The following is a 21316-nucleotide window of genomic DNA, read 5'->3' as shown; positions in this document are numbered from 1 at the left end:
AACTTTTTATAGCCTTAAATACGCTAATGAAAGATCTGAAAACTATACCCATACAGAACGACATGTTTTTGAAATTGTAGCAAAACTTTTGGTTGACAAATTTTAATTCGTTATTTCATAAATATTAACTTGAAATATCTGTCATTTTCTCCCTACCAAGTTTACCCCTATTACTCATTATAATGTGGACTGGACATTGTTATTGAATCTTATGCAATTCGATTGGATTAAGTTATTATTAGATTACCTTCAAACTGTTCATGCTTTTTCGTACGAGTATATTGATTAAATCAGAGCGTGCATGAATGTGTACAGTAAATTAAATGACCTGCAAACTGGACACTGGACCAGTCCATATTACGTTTTACCAATGAATAGATTTTTTTTTTTGTATTTTCCAAATTACAGGGCCCATAAAGGGCATAAAATCAGATACAATTGATTTACATAATTGGTAACAACAACAATAATAGTGGCATATGAATGAAACTTAAGGTATGAAAGGTAACAATTGCCACTTTTTATCTTTTCACATAATTTTCCACATACACATTAGATAAATTATTTTTGATAGCCTATTGTGGAGAAAAAAGAGAAAGTTTACTGTATTAACGTTCTATTCCATTAAATACGCCATTTTTCGCAGAAAAACATTTTATGCACGGCTACGCCAGGTAAAATTGTTGTTTATCCTAACAAAAAAATACAATTTTCAGTTTCATTAGAATATTATAATAATAATAAATCCCAAATTTATGTAGTCATTAGATAAAGTCCTTATATGTCCGATCTGCCTATTTTTGGACATCAAAAGACAATACGATCGTTTTAAGGTCAATTTCGTCTACCTCACACAATCTTGTTAGGCACTATAATGAAATGGACCTGAAATTTATTTCACATGTTTCCTGAAAATTGATAAATATCAAAGCAACATAGAGCTGTTTGTTCTAGTTCGTATAATGACAATTTAATGTCATGTTTGTTTGTGATGACCCCCCTTTTCGGGATTGCATCAGAATTATAGTTATCTCGTATCGCATGAGGATGACACATATCAACTGAGCAATTATGTTTGGGACTTAGTTTTAAGAAATGATGTCAAAGTAACATTATGAAAATATTTTTAGTAAGCTGAAATATATATTTATTTTTTACATGTTTATGTCTTGTAAGATATTTTATTTCTTGCCCGTTTTTCAACATTTGCATCTGGAAAGTTGAAATGTTTTAACTGAATGGTTAATTTAAATTAATTATGAAAATTGTTAAAATTAAATCAATAAAGGAAATTATTGCCCAGTTACAAACACTACCAGGGGACAATCCATATTGATTTTTTTTTTAGTTATATGTTTCAGCACATGTATAATTAACCCCAACTTTAGCCTGGTAAACTTGTTGTCTCCTTGTGAAATATAAAACATATCTAAAATGATTTCCTGCTAAAGTCTTTTATTGATATAAAGTTAAAACCGTCTTGCTTCTCACTAGTCAACACTCCTGTCCTGTCAGGTTTAATTCTTATATATATGGATGAAAAATAAAAGTCCACAAAGCATTAACATGGCAGCAATTGCTTTTACAGCCTTTAAGGCTTTGATTTTTTTTACAGAAGAGTGTCCACCATGCACTTGCACTGCACTATAATAATAGTAGAATAGAATGATATACAAATAGATGAAAATTATATATACATGCAACCGTAATATTAATATAATATATAACAACAAACCAGTGTATTCTCTGGAACTATTATTATATTAGTATAATAGTCTAAGGTATACTAATTTGTATCACTACAATATAATAGTTATTACGGTGAGGTTGGATTTCCTGTCATTTATTCATCATCCAAGCAGGAACTTGTATCAGAAAAAAAAATCTCTGTAAATTAACCTCAGTTTCAGGTATAGAGATGTGATCTGTTTCTGTGACATGTGCTTTTGACCATACACAAGAACCTGCGGTCATCCGATGTTCAGTACTTCAGTACTTTGATTGATTTTGATATTACTGTGTAGGTAATTGCACTTTTACCATAGTTTGAGTATTGTTAAAAAAAATTGCACAGCCCTGTAAGTGAAAATGAAAACTGCTTTGAATAATTATAGAAAAATCAATCAAAGAATTCAAATATAGAAAATATTCAATGAGTGGGCAAACAACACATTAATTCATGAATGCATGTAGCACATGAGTTAATTATCAGTGTGTTTGGTTATGAGTTTAATGTTTTTTGATATTTGAAATCTTCTACATGTATTAGTTATTCTTTGTATAATATTGACCATGGGCATTTTAATGGAAATAAAGTATGAAAAACAAGGAACTGTATCTTTTTATATGCATTCCCAATTTGTTTTAATGCAACCTCATAGACAATGTATTGACAACAGAGTAGTGAAATTATCAGATTTATTTAAACTGGGAAATCAAGGTGTTCCATTGCAACCAATGTAATTATGAATTGTATTTACAATTTTGCTTTCCTACTAGTGCCCAGCAGGCATGGATTAAAATTACGGTCCAGAGAAGAAATTTGTATCCTTTTATAGGTTAAATGTTTTTTTTTTTCTCTCCAAGTGTCTGTGAGTCATAAGAATTTTAATATTTCATTTTCCTAGAATATCATATAATGGATGTTCTGAGATTTTTCTTTCATTTGTGTCGTTTTTTCATAAATGTCTGAAATTTTGTTTAAAAACACTGTAATGCAAATGAAAGAAACCACATAAAGTTCAACAGACAATATAATTTCACTTAAATTAATTAATTTCTATTTTGATAGATTTATTTGTAATTTTAAAATTATATGTGTAAGATCATTAATTAAAATGTATTGTTTTGTTGTCATCACTTTTAATCACATTTCATAATTAAAATTTTTTTTTAAAAATAAATCTATTCTATATTTGAATTTTCAATTTTTTTCAACTGTGATAATTGTTTTTGTATTTTTATTACCCCTTCTTGAAAAAAGAAGGGTATATAGTGATGTACATGTCCTTCCTCTGTCTGTCTTTCTGTTATCCGACACTAGTTTAGTTTAGGATGATAATTTATTACTGCTTGACCCAATCTCCTGAAATCTATGTTAGAATGGTATTTATAATGGGTAAACTGTCATGCTGTTGAAATAGAGAAAACATTTTCCTTAAATGATAAAGCTGAAAGATACAGAGATGTATTTGAATTTCCATACTTCAACATTGTACAGTCTAAAGTATTTGACGAGGTAATTATTTGAATAGAAAAAATAATATGTGATAGGTAATGCTTTTATTATTTTTTCTCTTTGTTAATAACAAAAGTTTATACATTTAGTTTCTATATTTCAAGTCGATTATTTAATCAATTATTTGTCAATGAAACATGTTTTTACCTCATTGCAATTAAGTTTATGATTGATTATTGTTAAAATTCCTGTGCAAATATTTGATGCATATGGAGAAAACCAATATAATTGACCAAAGGGATATACATGTAGTAGAAAAACTACTACTTTGTCTGTATAGAATGTGTTTGTTTGGTCATTGCTTCCCTCCAACCTTGTCAAAACCATACAGACATGACGCTATTATTCCCTTGCACCAGAGTTAGGAATCAAGATATATTTATAAGTATGCATAGAATGTGTCTGGATGCATTTGGAAAATTGACATTCTATCATCCTATCAAGATATTGTTCTCTCACAATACAGCAATACAGATTACATGATTGTATCAGTTTGAATCAATAATTTTGCATACATTATATATCATAAGTAAAGGTAATCTAATTGTCAAACTACTGAGTAATAGGAATGAGTAAATACCCACTCCCTATTTGAGGCTGGTACTAGTAGCACCCTGCCACTGCACTATGTTAAAGCACCATGCTTTTTATACGCCCGTTTACGGGACATATTATGGTATACTGTTGTCCGTTGGACAATAACTCAAAAACGCTTTCACCAATTTTCATGAAACTTTGGTGAATTGTTTATATCTATTAACATAAACTTCCTTTCGGTTTTTATAAATGTTAAATTTTACATTTCTGAGTTAAGGGATTTTATTCATAAAAATGTGGGGATTTTCCAGTTTTCGGACAATAACTCAAAAATGCTTTGAGCAGTTTTCATGAAACTTTGGTGACTGGTTTATATCTATTAGAATAAGCTCCCTTTAGTTTTTTTTATAAATTTCTGATATGACATTGAGGAGTAATGGAACTTTATACGTTGAAAAAGCGGGGGCGAATCATGCAGCTCTTTATTAAAAATCTGACAAAAAAAGAAAAAACACAAGTCAATATTGTACATCAAAATTGATGATTAAGAAAGGTTCCTTTTGGTCTTTTGATACATATAAATTAATGTTTTATTCTGTCGTATTTATGTATAAGTTTCAATGTTTTTTTTTTCATTAGGTATTTTATACAGATAAACCACTAGTAGTATGTGCACCAACAGGATCAGGAAAAACAGCTTTATTTGAGTTGGCTATTGTTAGATTAATCATGAAGATGGAAAATTGTTTAATGAAAAACTTCAAAGTTGTGTATAGTAAGAAAATCATAACACATATTTTGCAATGCCAATTGTAAATGTAGTATAGATAATTTAATTGGAAATACTTTATATTTTTATTTCTACTGTGTGTAGAATACGAAGACACATCTAGACCAATCTCAGTAATTAACTGTTTCAATATTATCTGAAATTGTCTATAAGTAACAGGAACACATAATTTGTTCTTGAAAAAACAATAAGCTGGACTCTTTTCAGAAGTGCTAACTAAAGACTTCATATTCAAAAATGCTGGAATGGGACACAATGGAGAATCTCTTGCCAAACTGAATGGTTTTCGACCATTTAATACTTATCAATAATAGCTTACGCTCAAAATCGAAAAGGATATTATTTCTGCAAAGCTGCTTATTATGATCAAAAGTAAATACAGAATCTGGAACCAGATTAGATTTTCTAAACATAAGAAAAAAGGCATGTAAAAATAAACACCATATAGTAGCATCATGCGCACTATTCATATCTAGCTTATTAGAAATTTCAAGCAAAATATGAGGAGTAATTGGCAAGGCCTGTTTTAGACAATGTGCCTTAATTCTGCATAAACCTCTTAATACTAATCTCAAATGAAAAGCTTCAAATTGTGGATATTCTAAATCTAACAGGAAATGCAAATATTTTACTGAACTTATATAATTCTTCATAGAGTCAATAAAACAAAGAATCTCCAGTAAAATTTGAATGAAAACAAAACAACTATGTATATGTACATCAGTTTGAGGTTGATCATTGATTCAATATTTGCAATACTAATGTAAATAATAGCCAGGAATATTACTGTACTTTAAAGACATCATGGTAGTAGATGTTTATGATATACAGTAGAATTCATTTATAACACAATCCCTTGGTCAGCTATTTCATTTTAAATATCGTGGTCATTCCAATAGAAAATTGTATCGAACTTTTATACCAATGTCTGTGTGTTTGGTGTAGATTTTTCCAATTTTCCTAGCCTGTTCTCAAACAGAAGCACTATTCACGTGAAATAATATATCATTTACTAAATAGTGTTTTGAATTTTGTAAATAAGGTTTTGTGTTTAGGCTGGTGGAGTTGATGAAAATTTTTGAATTGTGTGATTTTCCAATTTTTCGCAGTTTTCCTTGAAAGAATTGTTTAAATTTTACCTAGTATTTTTACTTAATGTGGTCCAAAGGACCAATGTGAGTTTTTCTCATCATTTTACATAGATTTAATAAAGTTTGAAAGCCTCCATTATTGATATTGTCATAAATTCATTTGAGAGCTACAGACTATTAAATGTTTTGATAGTGGCACCTATAAAAGCTTTATGTAGTGAAAAGTATACAAGCTGGAAGGAGAAATTTGAACCCTACAATCTGAAGTGTGCTGAGTTGACAGGAGACACAGAAGTAGATGATTATTATGAGCTTCAGGAAGTCAATATCATACTCACTACACCTGTAAGTGCAGGCAAGATCAGCAAACTTATTGTGTAATACTTGATAATCCCTTGTCATCTTTCTTCATGTTTTGCAAAGTGTTTTTTAAATCCTAATTGCTCCGCAGTGAGGAAGGGATATACACATGAAAAATTTAAGTAAAGAGCTGATCAGCTTGTTGCTACTGAACTTAATTGAAAAGTCTGAATAGAGTTGAAGAGGGGCCATAGATTTACGTAAGCAATAAATGTTCTTTGGAGCCTTTAAGTAGGGTTTAGATAGCAGGAAAGTATTACCCTAGCCATGATTCCATATTTTTAAAACCGGCATGGTTTTCATTAGTTTGCCAAAATATGCAATGAGCGTAAAGTTCATGATAAAATCAAAGTAGGCGATCGAGAGAACAGGTGGCTAAGTGGTTGAGGAGTTGGGATTTGATTGATGGATCATGCCCTAAAAGGTGGAAAAACTTCTTATTTTTGCTGATTTTATGACCAATTTATTGAACTTTAGGCTAATGTGTATATTTTTTATGTCCTTTGTAAGGATTGGTCCTTTTTGAAGTATTTTTATTCCCTGATTTCTATCCTTTAAATACAGCTATCCTTGACAATTGTAGTCTTCAGAAGGCCATTATTGTGAACAATGACCATAATTTTGAACTTTTAAGAATTTTTTACTGTACTTGGTACTCAAACCAGATTTCATGACCCTCCTCATCTTCTGAAAAGACTTCAACTTAAAGTAGATAAATTTCTTTTTGTTTGGGACCTTTCTGAACTTCTCCCTTACTTGCATTGTGTTTTTGATTGCAAAAAAATCAGTTCTCTGTATCTAAATGCCATTTTTTCGCACATACATATTTTAAGTCTGAATTTTTGATCCCTGAGTGTTTTATATCTTGAGACTTGTAGCAGAAGTTAATTCTTTGAAATGAAAATTGAGATATCCCCATTTGAAACTATGGAACACTGTTGGAGGCCTAAAACCAAAAATGACTCTTTTCTGTCAAGGTATATTTGTTTCGCCTAACAGAATTTCCCCTAGAAACTTTGTTATAAACAATGCCATAATATATGTTCCTGTTGGAACAAATATTCTATACCCTTTATTTCGTAAGGAACAAATACTGTAATATTTGTCCCAGTGGAAATAATAATACAGAATATTTATTCCACATGAAACTTATATTTTATTTCATGACATTTCCATGTCAAAAGAAAAGTAGTTAAGTTTGAACAAAAGGAAGATTCATACTGTTTTCATTTTGTTTTAGGAGAAATGGGACAGCATGACAAGAAGATGGAGAGATAATACTTGTTTTGTACAGTCTGTCTGTCTGTTCTGTATAGATGAGGTAATATAACTATATTTATCTGTCTGCCTGTTCTGTATAGATGAGGTAATATAACTATATTTATCTGTCTGCCTGTTCTGTATAGATGAGGTAATATAACATTATTTGTCTGTCCTGTATAGATGAGGTAATATAACTATATTTGTCTGTCTGTTCTGTATAGATGAGGTAATATAACTATATTCAACAGCTTTTGAGAAAGATGGTTGACAAGCCATATGGTCTGTGCTACCAATGGTCTAATTTCAAGATCCTTAAAGAATTCTTCCCAGACATCATTTAAAAAAAAGACAAAATCCATTGAGATTTCAAAAATATTTTTGATGTAAAGTAAGAAGACATTTGATGATTACTGGCAGATTCATTAAAAAACTTTTAATCACTTTTTATACGCCCGTCAAATTTTTGACGGGACGTATTATGTTATACAAATGTCCGGCGTCCGTCCGTCTGTCTGTCCGGCGTAAACATGTTGCACCGTAACTTGAGAATGACTTATCCAATTTTCATGAAACTTAACATAGTTGTTTCTTATGATGGTCAAATGATCTGTATATTTTTTGGTGAAAATAAGATTAAAACTTTTTGAGTTACGGGACTTAGTAACTAAAACAGGTGTGTGTTTTTTTTCACATGTCGCGCCGTATCTCAAAAGCAATTTATGATTATTGCTTAAAACTTTACACACTTCTTAGTTATACTAATCTTAAGATCTGTATACTTTTTGGTGATGATTCAAAATTTTATTTTAGAGATATTGAGTATTTTGTTAAAAAAGGGGGAGGGGTTTTTCACATGTCGCGCCGTATCTCAAAAACAGTTTATGATTATTGCTTAAAACTTTACACACTTCTTAGTTATATTAACCTTAAGATCTGTATACTTTTTGGTGATGATTCAAAATTTTATTTTTGAGATATTGAGTATTTTGTAAAAAAAGGGGGAGGGGTTTTTAACATGTCACGCCGTATGTCAGAAACTATTTATGCTTATTGCATAAAATTTTACACACTTCTTAGTTATATTAATCTAAAGATCTGAATACTTTTTGGTTTTGATTCAAAATTTTATTTTTGAGATATTGATTTTTTTTTTTTTTTAAAAGGGGGGGGGTTTTCACATGTCGCGCCGTATCTCAAAAACGATTTATGATTATTGCTTAAAATTTTACACACTTTTTAGTTATATTAATCTAAAGATCTGTATACTTTTTGGTTTTGATTCAAAATTTTATTTTAGAGATATTGAGTATTTTGTTAAAAAAGGGGGAGGGGTTTTTCACATGTCGCGCCGTATCTCAAAAACAGTTTATGATTATTGCTTAAAACTTTACACACTTCTTAGTTATATTAACCTTAAGATCTGTATACTTTTTGGTGATGATTCAAAATTTTATTTTTGAGATATTGAGTATTTTGTAAAAAAAGGGGGAGGGGTTTTTAACATGTCACGCCGTATGTCAGAAACTATTTATGCTTATTGCATAAAATTTTACACACTTCTTAGTTATATTAATCTAAAGATCTGTATACTTTTTGGTTTTGATTCAAAATTTAATTTTTGAGATATTGATTTTTTTTTTTTTAAAAGGGGGGGTTTTCACATGTCGCGCCGTATCTCAAAAACGATTTATGATTATTGCTTAAAATTTTACACACTTTTTAGTTATATTAATCTAAAGATCTGTATACTTTTTGGTTTTGATTCAAAATTTTATTTTAGAGATATTGAGTTTTTTGTAAAAAAAAAAGGGGGTTTTCGCATGTCACGCCGTATGTCAGAAACTATTTATGCTTATTGCATAAAAATTCACACACAAGACGACAGGCGTATCATGCGCTCATGGCGCAGCTGTTTATTATATGTGTTCTAACAGAGTTCGCAAAACTTCATTTTTGACCAAGGCCCGACAGAAAACAAACTTTTGCTTGTCCTTCCAAAAATTTGGTGGTCCTTTATTTTTCTAAATTATTACCTAATTTGTAATATTAGATATTATAGGTGTGAGAAAAAAAACATGTATGTTAATTAGGGTTTCCTATTTAAAAATCATTAGGTCTGTAGGTCAGAATTTTAATATACTTTTTGGGAAAATCTGGAAAATATTGTTTCAATAGGGGAAAAAAATTTCGTGTTCACTGATTCTGGTACATGCCTATACTTTAAATTCAGAAATTATTGCGTGCATTTATTATTGCGATTTTGTCATTTTAGACTAAAATGCGATTCTAATTTTTGAGATAATGAGAAAAATCCTGTTTAATTCATATAAAATATTTGAAAATGCAAGTTTAAATTATTGCGATTATAACCCTGTCGCATTTTTCGCAATAATAAAAACATCGCAATAATTCTGAATTTACAGTATTAATGTTCGCCATTTGCATTTTATTAATGAACAAAATGAACAAAATGAACATAATTTTCAGTGGCGGATCCAGAACTTTTTATAAGGGGGAACCCACTGACTGCCATAAGAGGGGGCCCGCTACAGTCATGCATCAGTGATTCCTTATATAATAAACCAAATTTTTCCCACAAAAGGGGGGCCCTGCCCCCCTCCCCCCCCCCCCCCCCCACCCCACCCCACCCCCACCCTTGGACCCCCCCCCCCCCCCCCCACCCCACCCCACCCCCACCCTTGGATCCACCTATGGTTTTGGTCGATTCTGTCACAAATTTTGATTAAATAAGTTAGTGGTTACAATAAATGATTCCTTGCCAAAACGTTTTCGTTTTGAATAAATCCTCACAAAACACTATGGTCAGTCAGGAAATCATGAACACACAATTGTCCTTGGCCTTATCAATGTTTTAATCCTGCAGCGTATTTCAGCTGTTTTCATTTTCTTGTGGAGTAGACACTTGCCCACAAGGAATGTTACTTGCTTGTCCCCATTGAAATTACTTCTACTGGTTTTAAAGTTATGGTTTATAACCACAATAACCAAAGGTAAAACAGGAAATCTGTGTCCAATGATTTGACAGTTAAATAATGTCAAAGACTCACGCAGGGTCAAAATGATGAGCATCCTTCAATGGTATGTTTTAATTTAAAATCAAGCTATTTACCCACTAAATACTAAATTAATGGCGGAAAGTATTCTTATAAAGTATTGCATAAACGAGAAAATAATTTCGTTGCAAATTACAAAATGTATTGTGTATACTGAAAAATATCAGGTTGGGGCTATCAATATTTCTGGTGGTCAAAATACATAAAAAAGTTGCTAATATACAAACACAACATATAAAAGGTAAATACTTTATTGCAAAAATATTTCAAACATAAAAAAATCTTTTTGTCAAGATGGGGGAAAAAATGCATTTAAGTGAAGTACAAAATATAAATAAAGAACCATGTTCTGAATATTTATACAACATGATGAATGTTCAACAAATACATGGTACTAGAAATTGCATTAAGGCAGGATTCATCCATAATATAAGTGTAATTCAGGTTCAAGGAATATTAACCCTCAGCTGGGAATGTCACATTGTATACCCTGTCAAAGATCTGAATAACATACAATTTCATTTTTATACGACCGCAAAAATTTTTGCGGTCATATATTGGTATGACATTGGCGTCATTGTCGTCATCGTCCGAAGACACATTGGTTTTCGCACAATAACTTTAGTTTAAGTGAATGGATCTTTATGAAATTTTACCATAAGGTTCAATACCACAAAAGAAAGGTTGGGAGTGATTTTGAGGGTTATGGTACCAACAGTTAAGGAATTAGGGGCCAAAAATAAGCATTTTCGTAACTTCCAGACAATAACTTGTGTTTTAGTGTATGGATCTCTCTGAAATTATACCACAAGTTGCAATACCACAAAGGGATGGTTAGGATTGGCCATGGAGGGTTATGGCTTAAACCGTTTAGGAATTAGGAGCAAAAAAGGGAAAAAACAAGGGTTTCCTGGTTAATGGACAATTTAAAAGCAGTGTAAGGGAGGTAATCCAAAAACAAAATTGTACAATGTTGGATTACCTCCCTTACACTGCTTTTAAATTATCTTTTAAAGACTTTTATGATGTATTTAAATTGGTAATTATGGTTGCAAATTCCATTGGAAATTTTAATCTAGATTATGACCATATCTTGAGGGAAAGAATTTTTTTTGGAAAAAGGGGGGGGGTAAAAAAAAATTGGGGGGGGGGGGGGCAATTTTTTTTTTCATTTCAGATTTCAGAAACAAATTTTTTTATGGGGGGGGGTAAATTTTTTTTTTTTTTTTTTGGGGGGGGGGTCAATATGCAACAGCATAGTGTATTTCACAAAAGCAAAAAAAAGGGGGGGGGGTAAATTTTTTTGTTTGTTGGGGGGGGGGGGGGGGGGGGGGTGTCAATTCGCAACAGCATAGTGTTTTGCACAAAAGCAAAAAATTGAATATAAATTCAAATCATATAACCAATTATAAGTTCTTTGACTACAGTTATTCGGTGTCAAAAACCTATTATGTGTCAAATATTTAATTACAATCCAAATTCAGACCTGTTTCAAGTGCGAAGATTGTGTCCAACTGTTCAGGGTTGGACCTCTGCGGTCGTATCCAGCTACACTCAGCGAAGCATTTTATTGATAGATTGAAATAATTCCCTTAGCTGGTAATGTCACATTGTATACTCTGTCATAGATCTGAATAACATATAAAATTTCATTTTTGATAGATTGAAATAATTTAGTATTCAACAGGACTATAAAGAGTTATAAATTCAAATATCTATTGAATTTATTATTATATTCATACTTTTAAGGTTCATTTTTAAATATTTGTGAACTGTTAAATGAACTCCTATTTTACTGGTTTGCATAAGACATTTGTATGAAATAATTTATGAATAATAAATTTTACGAATATAGGATTGGTATAACAAAAGATACTGCAGACTTTTAAATTTCTTTGAAAAATGATTCTACTTTTAGATCCATGTATTAAATGATAGTACCAGAGGAGCTACCATAGAAGCAGTCATAAGTAGAATGAAGACCATACAAGCAGCAATGGGAAGATCCTCAGTGGAGAATTTCTTACCTAAACTACGATTTGTGGCTGTGTCAGCTACCATACCCAATATTAATGATGTAATAATTGCATGTAGTTAATTTGCTTATGCAAGAGGCCTTGGTCTCTCAGATTATCGATGAGCCAAATATAACTTTTTAGCTCATTTTGTACAGAAGATTCATGTGATCTATTGCCATCATTTGGCATCTAGTTGTCATTGAAAATCTTTAAAAGAACTTTGCCTCTGAAACCACTAGGCCTCTCTTGACTAAAAGTCGCCACATTTGCATGTGCCTGTCCCTAGTCAGTAACCTCAGTACTTGTCATATGTCATTCAGGCCATAATCTTGCCGGCGGAATGACAATTTAAGTGGCCAAAGAATTTTGAAAATTGCTAAATATTGCCAGCCGACTGACTTCATAGCGAAGTCAAATCACTATGAAAATCGGTAAAAGGGAGACAACTTGTGAATTACAAGTCTCCCAGGTAAAAAAAATGGGGACTGACAAGGAAAATCAAGATTTTCGAAACGACCCAGGACTAATACTGTCGACGATCAAATTAAATAAATACAACGGCGACTTTGAACATCCTTGGATATAACATTCAAAACTATTCAATTGGAAAACTGACCGTCTGTAAGTTATCCTTTTACGATGATTTTTATCTGAGGATGTTGCGTAATCACTCAGCTGATTTGTTTTATTTTTATTTATTACGATCGATCAAATTGTATTATTCGGTGGGTTAAGGGTGGGAATTAACGGTAGATTTATTATATTCATTGAATAAATATTGAAATATAAAAGGTAGAAAGACAGCTGATGGATAATGTGATTGCAAACGTACGACACTCGACCAGCTGTGAACAGCAGTGGATTTTTTTTCACTATCATTTCGTTGATAGGGAAGATATCTTTTAAAAATGATAGAAATTAGCTCTGTATCGGTTAATTAATATATGATTGAAATATATTTTCATTTAAAGGCTTACAATCTTTAACGCAAATCTCAATTTACAACTACATGTAACATGATGTCCTGGACATTAAATAATGTTTTACAAAATAATGACAAGTGATGATATAAATTAAAAATTCCCAGTCATGTGAAATTCATCAGGTAAACTGGGAGTCATATTTTTCTGGACATTTAAAAATAAATTGAGGCAGATGCACATGAATTTAATGCATCATAATATTACTAGGCTACTCCCTCATGTCCCAAGCAACAAATTTTATTTTAAACTTAAATTCAAGTTGACAGTACAAATTGTATCAATGAATAGATCACAACTATATTGTCTAAACCTTTTTATTAAGAAATTTCTAAATATACATTTTGTACAATAACATGAAAAAACTGCAACTATATTTTTTATTGCATATAAAACAATTTTCTTAGTGATAAGCATGAGAACACTATGCAACTGAAACGGTAATGGAATCTCACTTCTCCAAGAAATTGACCACTTCTCCCTTCTCTCTCATGGAAGGAGAAGTCACTTCTCCCTCTCCAAAATCCTAGATTAGGCCCTGATGTCATTCTGAATTTTTTTTTTTTTGGAGAATTTGGTGTCAATGGCAGATCTTTGATAGTTTTTTGTTTAATTTATTCAAAACTTTTATAAACTGTACAAATAAGATTATAACATATTGTAAGAACAAATGTCTATTGTTGGAGACTGTATGTTGCCTACAATTACTTTTGTTGTTGGGTTACTGTCTCATTGACTTGTATTCCACATCTCCTTAAATTGGTATTGGCTATAATCATCCTTTTGTTATCTTGTTTAAATCATATCATATGACAAGAAAAAAACATGGCCACTGTGGTTAAAAGTAGGACATGAGGGTCAAATAAGATGTTTGGCTTAATCCCAAAAATTGTAATAGAAGAGGCAAAAATTGTCTGAAAGATCAAATCCTGATAAAGATACTCCCCTGAAATGACATGTTTACCCAATTTTAGTGTTTTGAATATTATTTTGAAAACTGTAATTGATAATCAGAAACAGTAAACAATAGAAATGATTAGATAGAGACGATCTACGATCCTATTATATAAAATGGTCCAAATTTTTATCTATTTTTGGTGGAAGAAGACGTTCAAGTCTTTTGAAATCCAATACTGCTGGATGGTCAAGTCTAAACAGAGAAAGTTTCCAGGAGTGTTTCTGTACCCCTTTCTGTGCTTTACAATTTTATTACTTCCATGCCTCATCCCAACACTGATTTATGGACATGATCGGTAACAAGTTTGTAAAATAGCGTCTGCATCATTTTATGAAATAAAGACAGAGAAACAAATGTACAGTTACCGGAATTTGGGCTTGTATTGTCAGCGAGTTTTTACTCCAAATAGGAATTGCCAGGCAGGAGTGCCGATTATAGAGTATGATAAGCAAGAAATAAAAGAAAATCTTGATTTCACTAGGTTTGTTTATGTTCCGCCATGTTTGTTATTGAAGTTGGAGAGGGAGCCCTCATTATTTTCAAAACTAATAATGTACCTAATCCATATTAATATGCAATTCTAATGTAACAATGTATAAACTACAAAACGTAAACTATTATCGTTCAATTTGGTGTTTCATCCTGACGCATGTGTTTCGTTTAAGCTAAGATCCTTCAAATATTAATGTGATGGATATATTTAACAGTATTTTACTAAAGGACGGAACTGTTGTACTTTGAAAGTCGTATTCTAGTGATATCTATTAAGTACGAATTTTCCGCACACTCGCACTGTATTTAAGTTTAGATTTACACATGCTATTTGGACATCTGCTAAATGTCAAACACAACTTTGTATTTGGGTGATTCTGACTTATTTTAACACTCATGATGTGTTCTAGAATCATTTACAAGCATTTTCAACTTCTACTTGATGATGGAAAACAAAGTGTTCCATGAAATTACCACAAATGATCACACACGATTTGAAATTATTGGAGTTCATTAGACATTTTCAATCAGTTACAAAAAGTTTTTTTTCCTGAATTCTTGTGGTGAAAAGGGGGGAGGGGATTTTGGGACTTCACTTTTTATACTTTCTAGGACAGAGCATATGGATTTTATTTAAAGGAGCAGAATTTCATCATTCCTTGGGAACCAGCAATTCTCTTTAGGGATTAAGAGTCTAGACTCCGTCCCTGAAATAAATCCCCTCTTAAAATAATCAGTCTCACGATTCAGTACGACCTGGGACATACTCAGTCCAGATCATTTGAAATGTCTGACATATGTCGTTACAATGTCAGTCCAATTGTCTGACACAAGGAAATTAATTTTTTAATAGAATTATAACAGATTCCCGATAGGGACAAGCAAATACAGAAAATGACTGGGTTTGAAATGTTAACAAGTGCTCAAAACCCAACCCCTGACTAGGGACAATTGTGTAACAGTTCATCATAAGAGCAAACATAAAAAAATAGTTAATGAAGGATTTTGAACCGCTTTCAAATATGTTGACAACTATATATATATATATATATATATATATATATATATATATATATATATATATAACAGTTCATGATTGATTGTTGGGTTAGTGTTGCTCAAATTTAAGTTTCTGAGGACACTTTAGTGTTAATAACTGTCAACTTTCAAAATCTACATTTGATATATTTAGCACTTTTCAAATTATGTTTATAATGAAACAAAAAACAAGTAACTCTGAACAACTATACCAATTCATGATTGATTGATTGATGTTGGTGTTTAACCCCACTTTCAGCACACTTTACTAAAATCATGGTGGCCAGTTTTTATTGACATAGAAAGCCAGATTATCTCAAGTGAATATTCACCTTCGACAGAAAAACTTTCAAGGGAATCCTAATCAATTCCTGGTATATTTGCTTTCCTCAAGTCTAATATGCTGACATGTAATGTATATAATTACAGAAAATTTAATTTAAATCAATAATATTATGAGATTTTTATATTTAGTTTAATCTGTTTTGGTGGAGACATGAGTATAAAGTATATTATTTTTGGAAGAAAAAAATATGTTGAAAGCAACAATTGCCCATAGCAGGCTTGGTGTGGTATGGTTTCATTGTAATTCAAGTTATCCTTTCATGTATCATCTACCATCTCAGAGCTATCAGCTCTTTGGTTGAATGTTTTTGCAATTATCTACAAATTAGTCACACATGACCAAAATCATTAGACATTGCCATTAAATGATGATTCTTAACCCTTTTTCTCTTTTGGCAAAATCTTGAAAACTTTATTAGATAGAGAAAAATTGTAAATGGAAAAATTAAACCACTAGTTATAAAGCTATCGATTCCAATAAACTGAGCTACTTGTGTAAAATTTCAACCTATAGCAACAGAAAGTTTATTGTAAACATAAATCAATTATAATGAAAAACTGTTCTTACCATTTAATTCCAGCATTTTACTATCTGTTTCCTATGAAAATTGGAAAAATTAAACCACTAGTTACCAAACTAACAAATGAAATTTTGTAATAGATAAGTTGAAACAACCTTTCAATGTCCATTGAACCATGCCTATGCTTTAAACACCACTAGATGTCATTGATTTTACTATAACAATACTTCCAGTCAATGAATTTAAAAGCTTCTTTTCTGTAAAAAATATTAGATAAACAAGTTTGCATTAAAGATTTTTTTTAATAATGAAGCAGTTATTTAATGATAAATACTCAATAAATGCCATTGTTATAGCAGTTTTCATAGGTATGCAAAACTTTTTATATACTTGTGAAATTAATTGGTGGATAGGGGTCAGACAAATAGGTGATGTATGTTGAGTGCCATATTTTATTAACGACTCCTTTAGGGGTAGGTAGTGGGTCATCACTTTGTGTTTGCTGTCCTCTCTCAATTGAAAATCAATTTACATTTTCATCATCTTCTTTGAAACCACGAGACCAATTTAAATTAGACTTGACAGAAATAATTTTAGGATAGTCCACGGACCTTTATGAAAGTTGCTCATTTGGATTCTGTGGGATTAAAAACATGCAGCAATAGGTTCAACTACAAATTTTAAATTATTACATTGATTAATGTTTTGTTTTTCTGATCAGACAAATTTTAGAAGTACAGTACATCTTTAAAGGGATATCCAATGCTATGTATCTATCAAATTTTATATGTTTTATTATAAAAAGAATTAAGTGAAATGTTATTATTAGTAGTTTGGAAATAAATACATCTTTTGATGAATAAGCTATTTATGTTTAATTGATGAATAGAGATAAATAGTTCCTATGTTTATTATATAAACAGATCAAGATGTACAAAAATGATTTATAAACTTTAACCATAATTTACCTGGTTTTTTTTGTTAGATTGCTGAATGGTTAGGTGAATCTGAACCAGCTTTATCTGTGAAGTAGGTATCCTATATAAGTTATGTCTGCATATCTCTGACAAACATGCTGTTGTAAACTGTTCTAGCGTTTTTTCTGTTTTTTTATTTAGCTCACCTGGTCCACAGGGCCAAGTGATCTTTTCTCATCACTTGGAATCGTTGTCTGTCGTCGTTGTCCGTCGTCGTCTGTTAACTTTTACAAAGATCTTCTCCTGAAACTACAGGGCTATATTTAACCAAACTTGGCCACAATCATCATCGGGTATTTAGTTTTAAAAATGTGTCCGATGACCCCGCCTGCCAACCAAGATGGCCCACATGGCTAAGATTAGAACATAGGGATAAAATGCAATTTTTGTCTATTATTTTGAAAACTGTTATATATAGAGAAAATCTGAAAGGAGCAGAAATGTTCAGAATGTTTAGCTCTACCAATAGTCCATATACGTCAAAACTGTCAGACGACTTCTTACGTCTTCGTCGTCGTTAACTTTTTACATTTTGAACTTCTTCTAGAGAACCACTGAATGGATGAAACCAAACATGGCATGGATGTTCCTTATGAGGTGCTGACCAAGTGTTGTTACTTTGTAGCTGATCTGTCATCCAAGATGGCCGCCAGAGGGGGACTTAGTTTAACATAGGAGTCCTATGGGAAATACATACAAATGTTTCTTTTAGAGAACCACTCAATGGAATGAAACCAAACATGACATGAATGTTCCTTATGAGGTGCTGACCAAGTGTTGTTACTTTGAAGCCGATCCATCATCCAAGATGGCTGCCAGCGGGGACTTAAATTAACATAGGACCCTATGGAAAATACATACAAATGTTTTCTTTTAGAGAACCACTCAATGGAATGAAACCAAACATGGTATGAATGTTTCTTTTGAGGTGCTGACCAATTGTTGTTACTTTGTATCTGATTTTTCATCCAAGATGGCTGCCAGCAGGTGGAGTAAGTTTAACATAGGACCCTATGGGAAATACATACAAATGTTTTATTCTAGTGAACCACTGAATAGAATGAAACCAAACATGGCACGAATGTTCCTAATGAGGTGCTGACCAAGTGTTGTTACTTTGTAGCCGAACCATCATCCAAGATGGCCGCCAGCAGGGGACTTAGTTAAATATAAGACCCTATGGGAAATACATACAAATACTTCTTCTAGAGGAGCACTGAATGGAATGAAACCAAACATGGGATAAATGTTCCTTATGAGGTGCAGATGAAGACCTTAATACATGTATCTTTATAGATTGAGATATACTGTAAACTGCAAAAATATCAAGAAAAGAAGACCTACACATAAATCAACATGAGCAAAATTGTCAATTGACATCTTGTTGGAGTTATTGTCCTTATAAAGTCATTTTCTACAATTTCAATGAATTTATTGGTAATTTCTGTAAACTTTACAAAAGTCTTCTACTTTTGATTAAATTAAGAGGCCAATATTAAACCAAATTTGGCCTCAATCATTATTAGGGTATCTGTTATGATTTTAATCTATTTTTACATGATTTCCAAAACCAAAGTAGAATCAGGTGAGCGACACAGGCTCTTGAGAGCCTTTAGTGTTTACCCTGTTTTGTGTTTTGAGCAAAAACTAAAGAAGATAGAGAGAAACTAAAGAGACTAAATGATCAGTAATACAAGATCAACAAAACAGATTTTTGTCATGAAATCTATTCTTGTCTACAATGTTGGAGAGTGTCATTAGTTGAATATGCACATAGACCAATGTGAGCGACACTAGTTTTTAGCTCACCTCAAAGGGCCAAGTGAGCTTATCTCATCACTTGGCGTCCATCGTCCGTCGTCCATCGTCATTGTCGTTAGCTTTTTACAAAAATCTTCTCCTCTGAAACCACTGGGCCAAATTTAACCAAACTTTGCCACAATCATCATTAGGGTATCTAGTTTAAAAAATGTGTCCGATGACCCCACGAACCTACCAAGATGGCCGCCATGGCTAAAAATAAAACATATAGGTATAATGTAGATTTTGGCTTATATCTCTGAAACCAAAGCATTTAGAGTAAATCTGACAAGGTTAAAATTGATTATCAGGTCAAGATCTATCTGCCCTTAAATTTTCAGACAAATCTGACAACCTGTTATTGAGTTGCTGCCCCTGAATTGGTAATTTTAAGGAAATTTTGCAGTTTTTGGTTATTATCTTGAATATTATTATAGATAGAGATAAACTGTAAACAGCAATAACGTTCAGCAAAGTAAGATCTACATAAAAGTCATCATGACCAAATTTGTCAGTCGACCCCTTTAGGAGTTATTGCCCTTTATAGTCAATTTTTAACAATTTTTCGTAAATTTTTGTTATCTTTTACAAAAATCTTCTTCTCTGAAACTACTGAGACAAATTTAACCATACTTGGCCATAATCATTATTAGGGTATCTAGTTTAAAAAATTTGTCCGATGACCCCGCCTTTCAACCAACGTGGCCTACTTGGTTAAAAATAGAACATAGGGGTAAAATGCAGTTTTTGGTTTATATCTCTGAAACTAAAGCATTTAGAGCAAATCTTACAGGTGACAAAAATGTTTATCAGATTGAGATTTATCTGTCTTGAAATTTTCAGACAAATCCGACAGCCCGTTGTTTGGTTGCTGCCCTGAGTTAGTAATTTTACAGAAATTTTGCAGTTTTTTGTTATTATCTTAGATATCATTATAATATCTAATATCTAATACTATTAACTTGAGAGCCTCTAGTTGTAACTCACATTTATTTTCATTAATTCTTGTAAGTGTTTACACATTCTTTCAATGATGATAGTGGGTCCTTGTTTCCGAGTTGATGCTGTTTTACTTTCTATTGAATTTCCACAATGCTTAATTAATAAAAGATAAGCAGTTTTCAGATAATTGAGGGGAAAATAAAATGTAATACTGATAAATGAAAATGGGAAGAATATGAGGAAATTGTGGAACATATTGCTTTAGGTGTCAGACCACCAATTCACCCCTCCAATTTAGAATGTATGTAAAAGTAGCCCTACTCTGACAAAAATAGTGCTTTTGATGTCATTGTTTACTTAGACTAACTATAAGTTTGCATTAAAAATTGAGGATTAATGCGCTCCATGGCCTGAACCAAACAATGTTTTACTCCTTGGAAGTGTTTTTCTCCTATTACCAAGGTTATCAATCCAATGTACTGCCTTAATGTTTTATTTTAAAAATAGATAAATTTGTTTATAATTTTCAGCAATGACAGGCTGAAACACTAAACATTAACCCATTTTTAAACAAGGTAGTAATATGTCCTTGTTTTGTCTTTTTTTGTGGGTCTTTAGGTGTCGGACCACCAATTCAAAATCCCTATTCAACTAAATTTTGCAATTTTCTCAGCTTTCTAAATATTTTACCTTAAGTTTAACTTCATAGAAACAAGGTATATCCTGAATTGTACATGTATCACCTTTCTACATGCCAATTTTCAACCCATGTTTAAAGTCTTATAACGAAGAACTGTCTTTTGGAAGCCAAGTACTACTAAAAATAACCCCTGGTTTTCTGGAAATCTTAAATTAGTATACTATGGCACGCATTAATCCTCAATTTTTAATG

At 31.7% G+C, this 21316-nt stretch overlaps 2 protein-coding genes across 2 annotated transcripts in view; one reads left to right on the top strand and one right to left on the bottom strand.

The window, feature by feature from the left end:
- Positions 1-16867, bottom strand: part of LOC127698485 (beta-1,3-galactosyltransferase 1-like) — a 98121-nt gene extending 81254 nt beyond the window's left edge. Inside the window, exon 1 of the mRNA XM_052201977.1 lies at positions 16753-16867. The gene's annotated coding sequence lies outside the window, so the exon portion shown is untranslated. The remainder of the gene's footprint in view (positions 1-16752) is intronic.
- The window catches only part of LOC127736981 (probable ATP-dependent DNA helicase HFM1), an 84932-nt gene that overhangs the window by 6033 nt on the left and 57583 nt on the right, over positions 1-21316 (top strand). Inside the window, exons 5-9 of the mRNA XM_052247539.1 lie at positions 4415-4550; positions 5850-6001; positions 7257-7337; positions 12272-12430; positions 17691-17734. Of these exons, the coding sequence (XP_052103499.1) occupies positions 4415-4550; positions 5850-6001; positions 7257-7337; positions 12272-12430; positions 17691-17734 (572 nt within the window). The remainder of the gene's footprint in view (positions 1-4414; positions 4551-5849; positions 6002-7256; positions 7338-12271; positions 12431-17690; positions 17735-21316) is intronic.

Source organism: Mytilus californianus, unplaced genomic scaffold, assembly GCF_021869535.1.
Source record: "Mytilus californianus isolate M0D057914Y unplaced genomic scaffold, xbMytCali1.0.p SCAF_4, whole genome shotgun sequence".
Classification (NCBI taxonomy): Eukaryota; Metazoa; Mollusca; class Bivalvia; order Mytilida; family Mytilidae; genus Mytilus; species Mytilus californianus.
The sequence above is the reverse complement of the archived record's forward strand: the minus strand, read 5'-3'. Positions and strand labels throughout refer to the sequence as shown.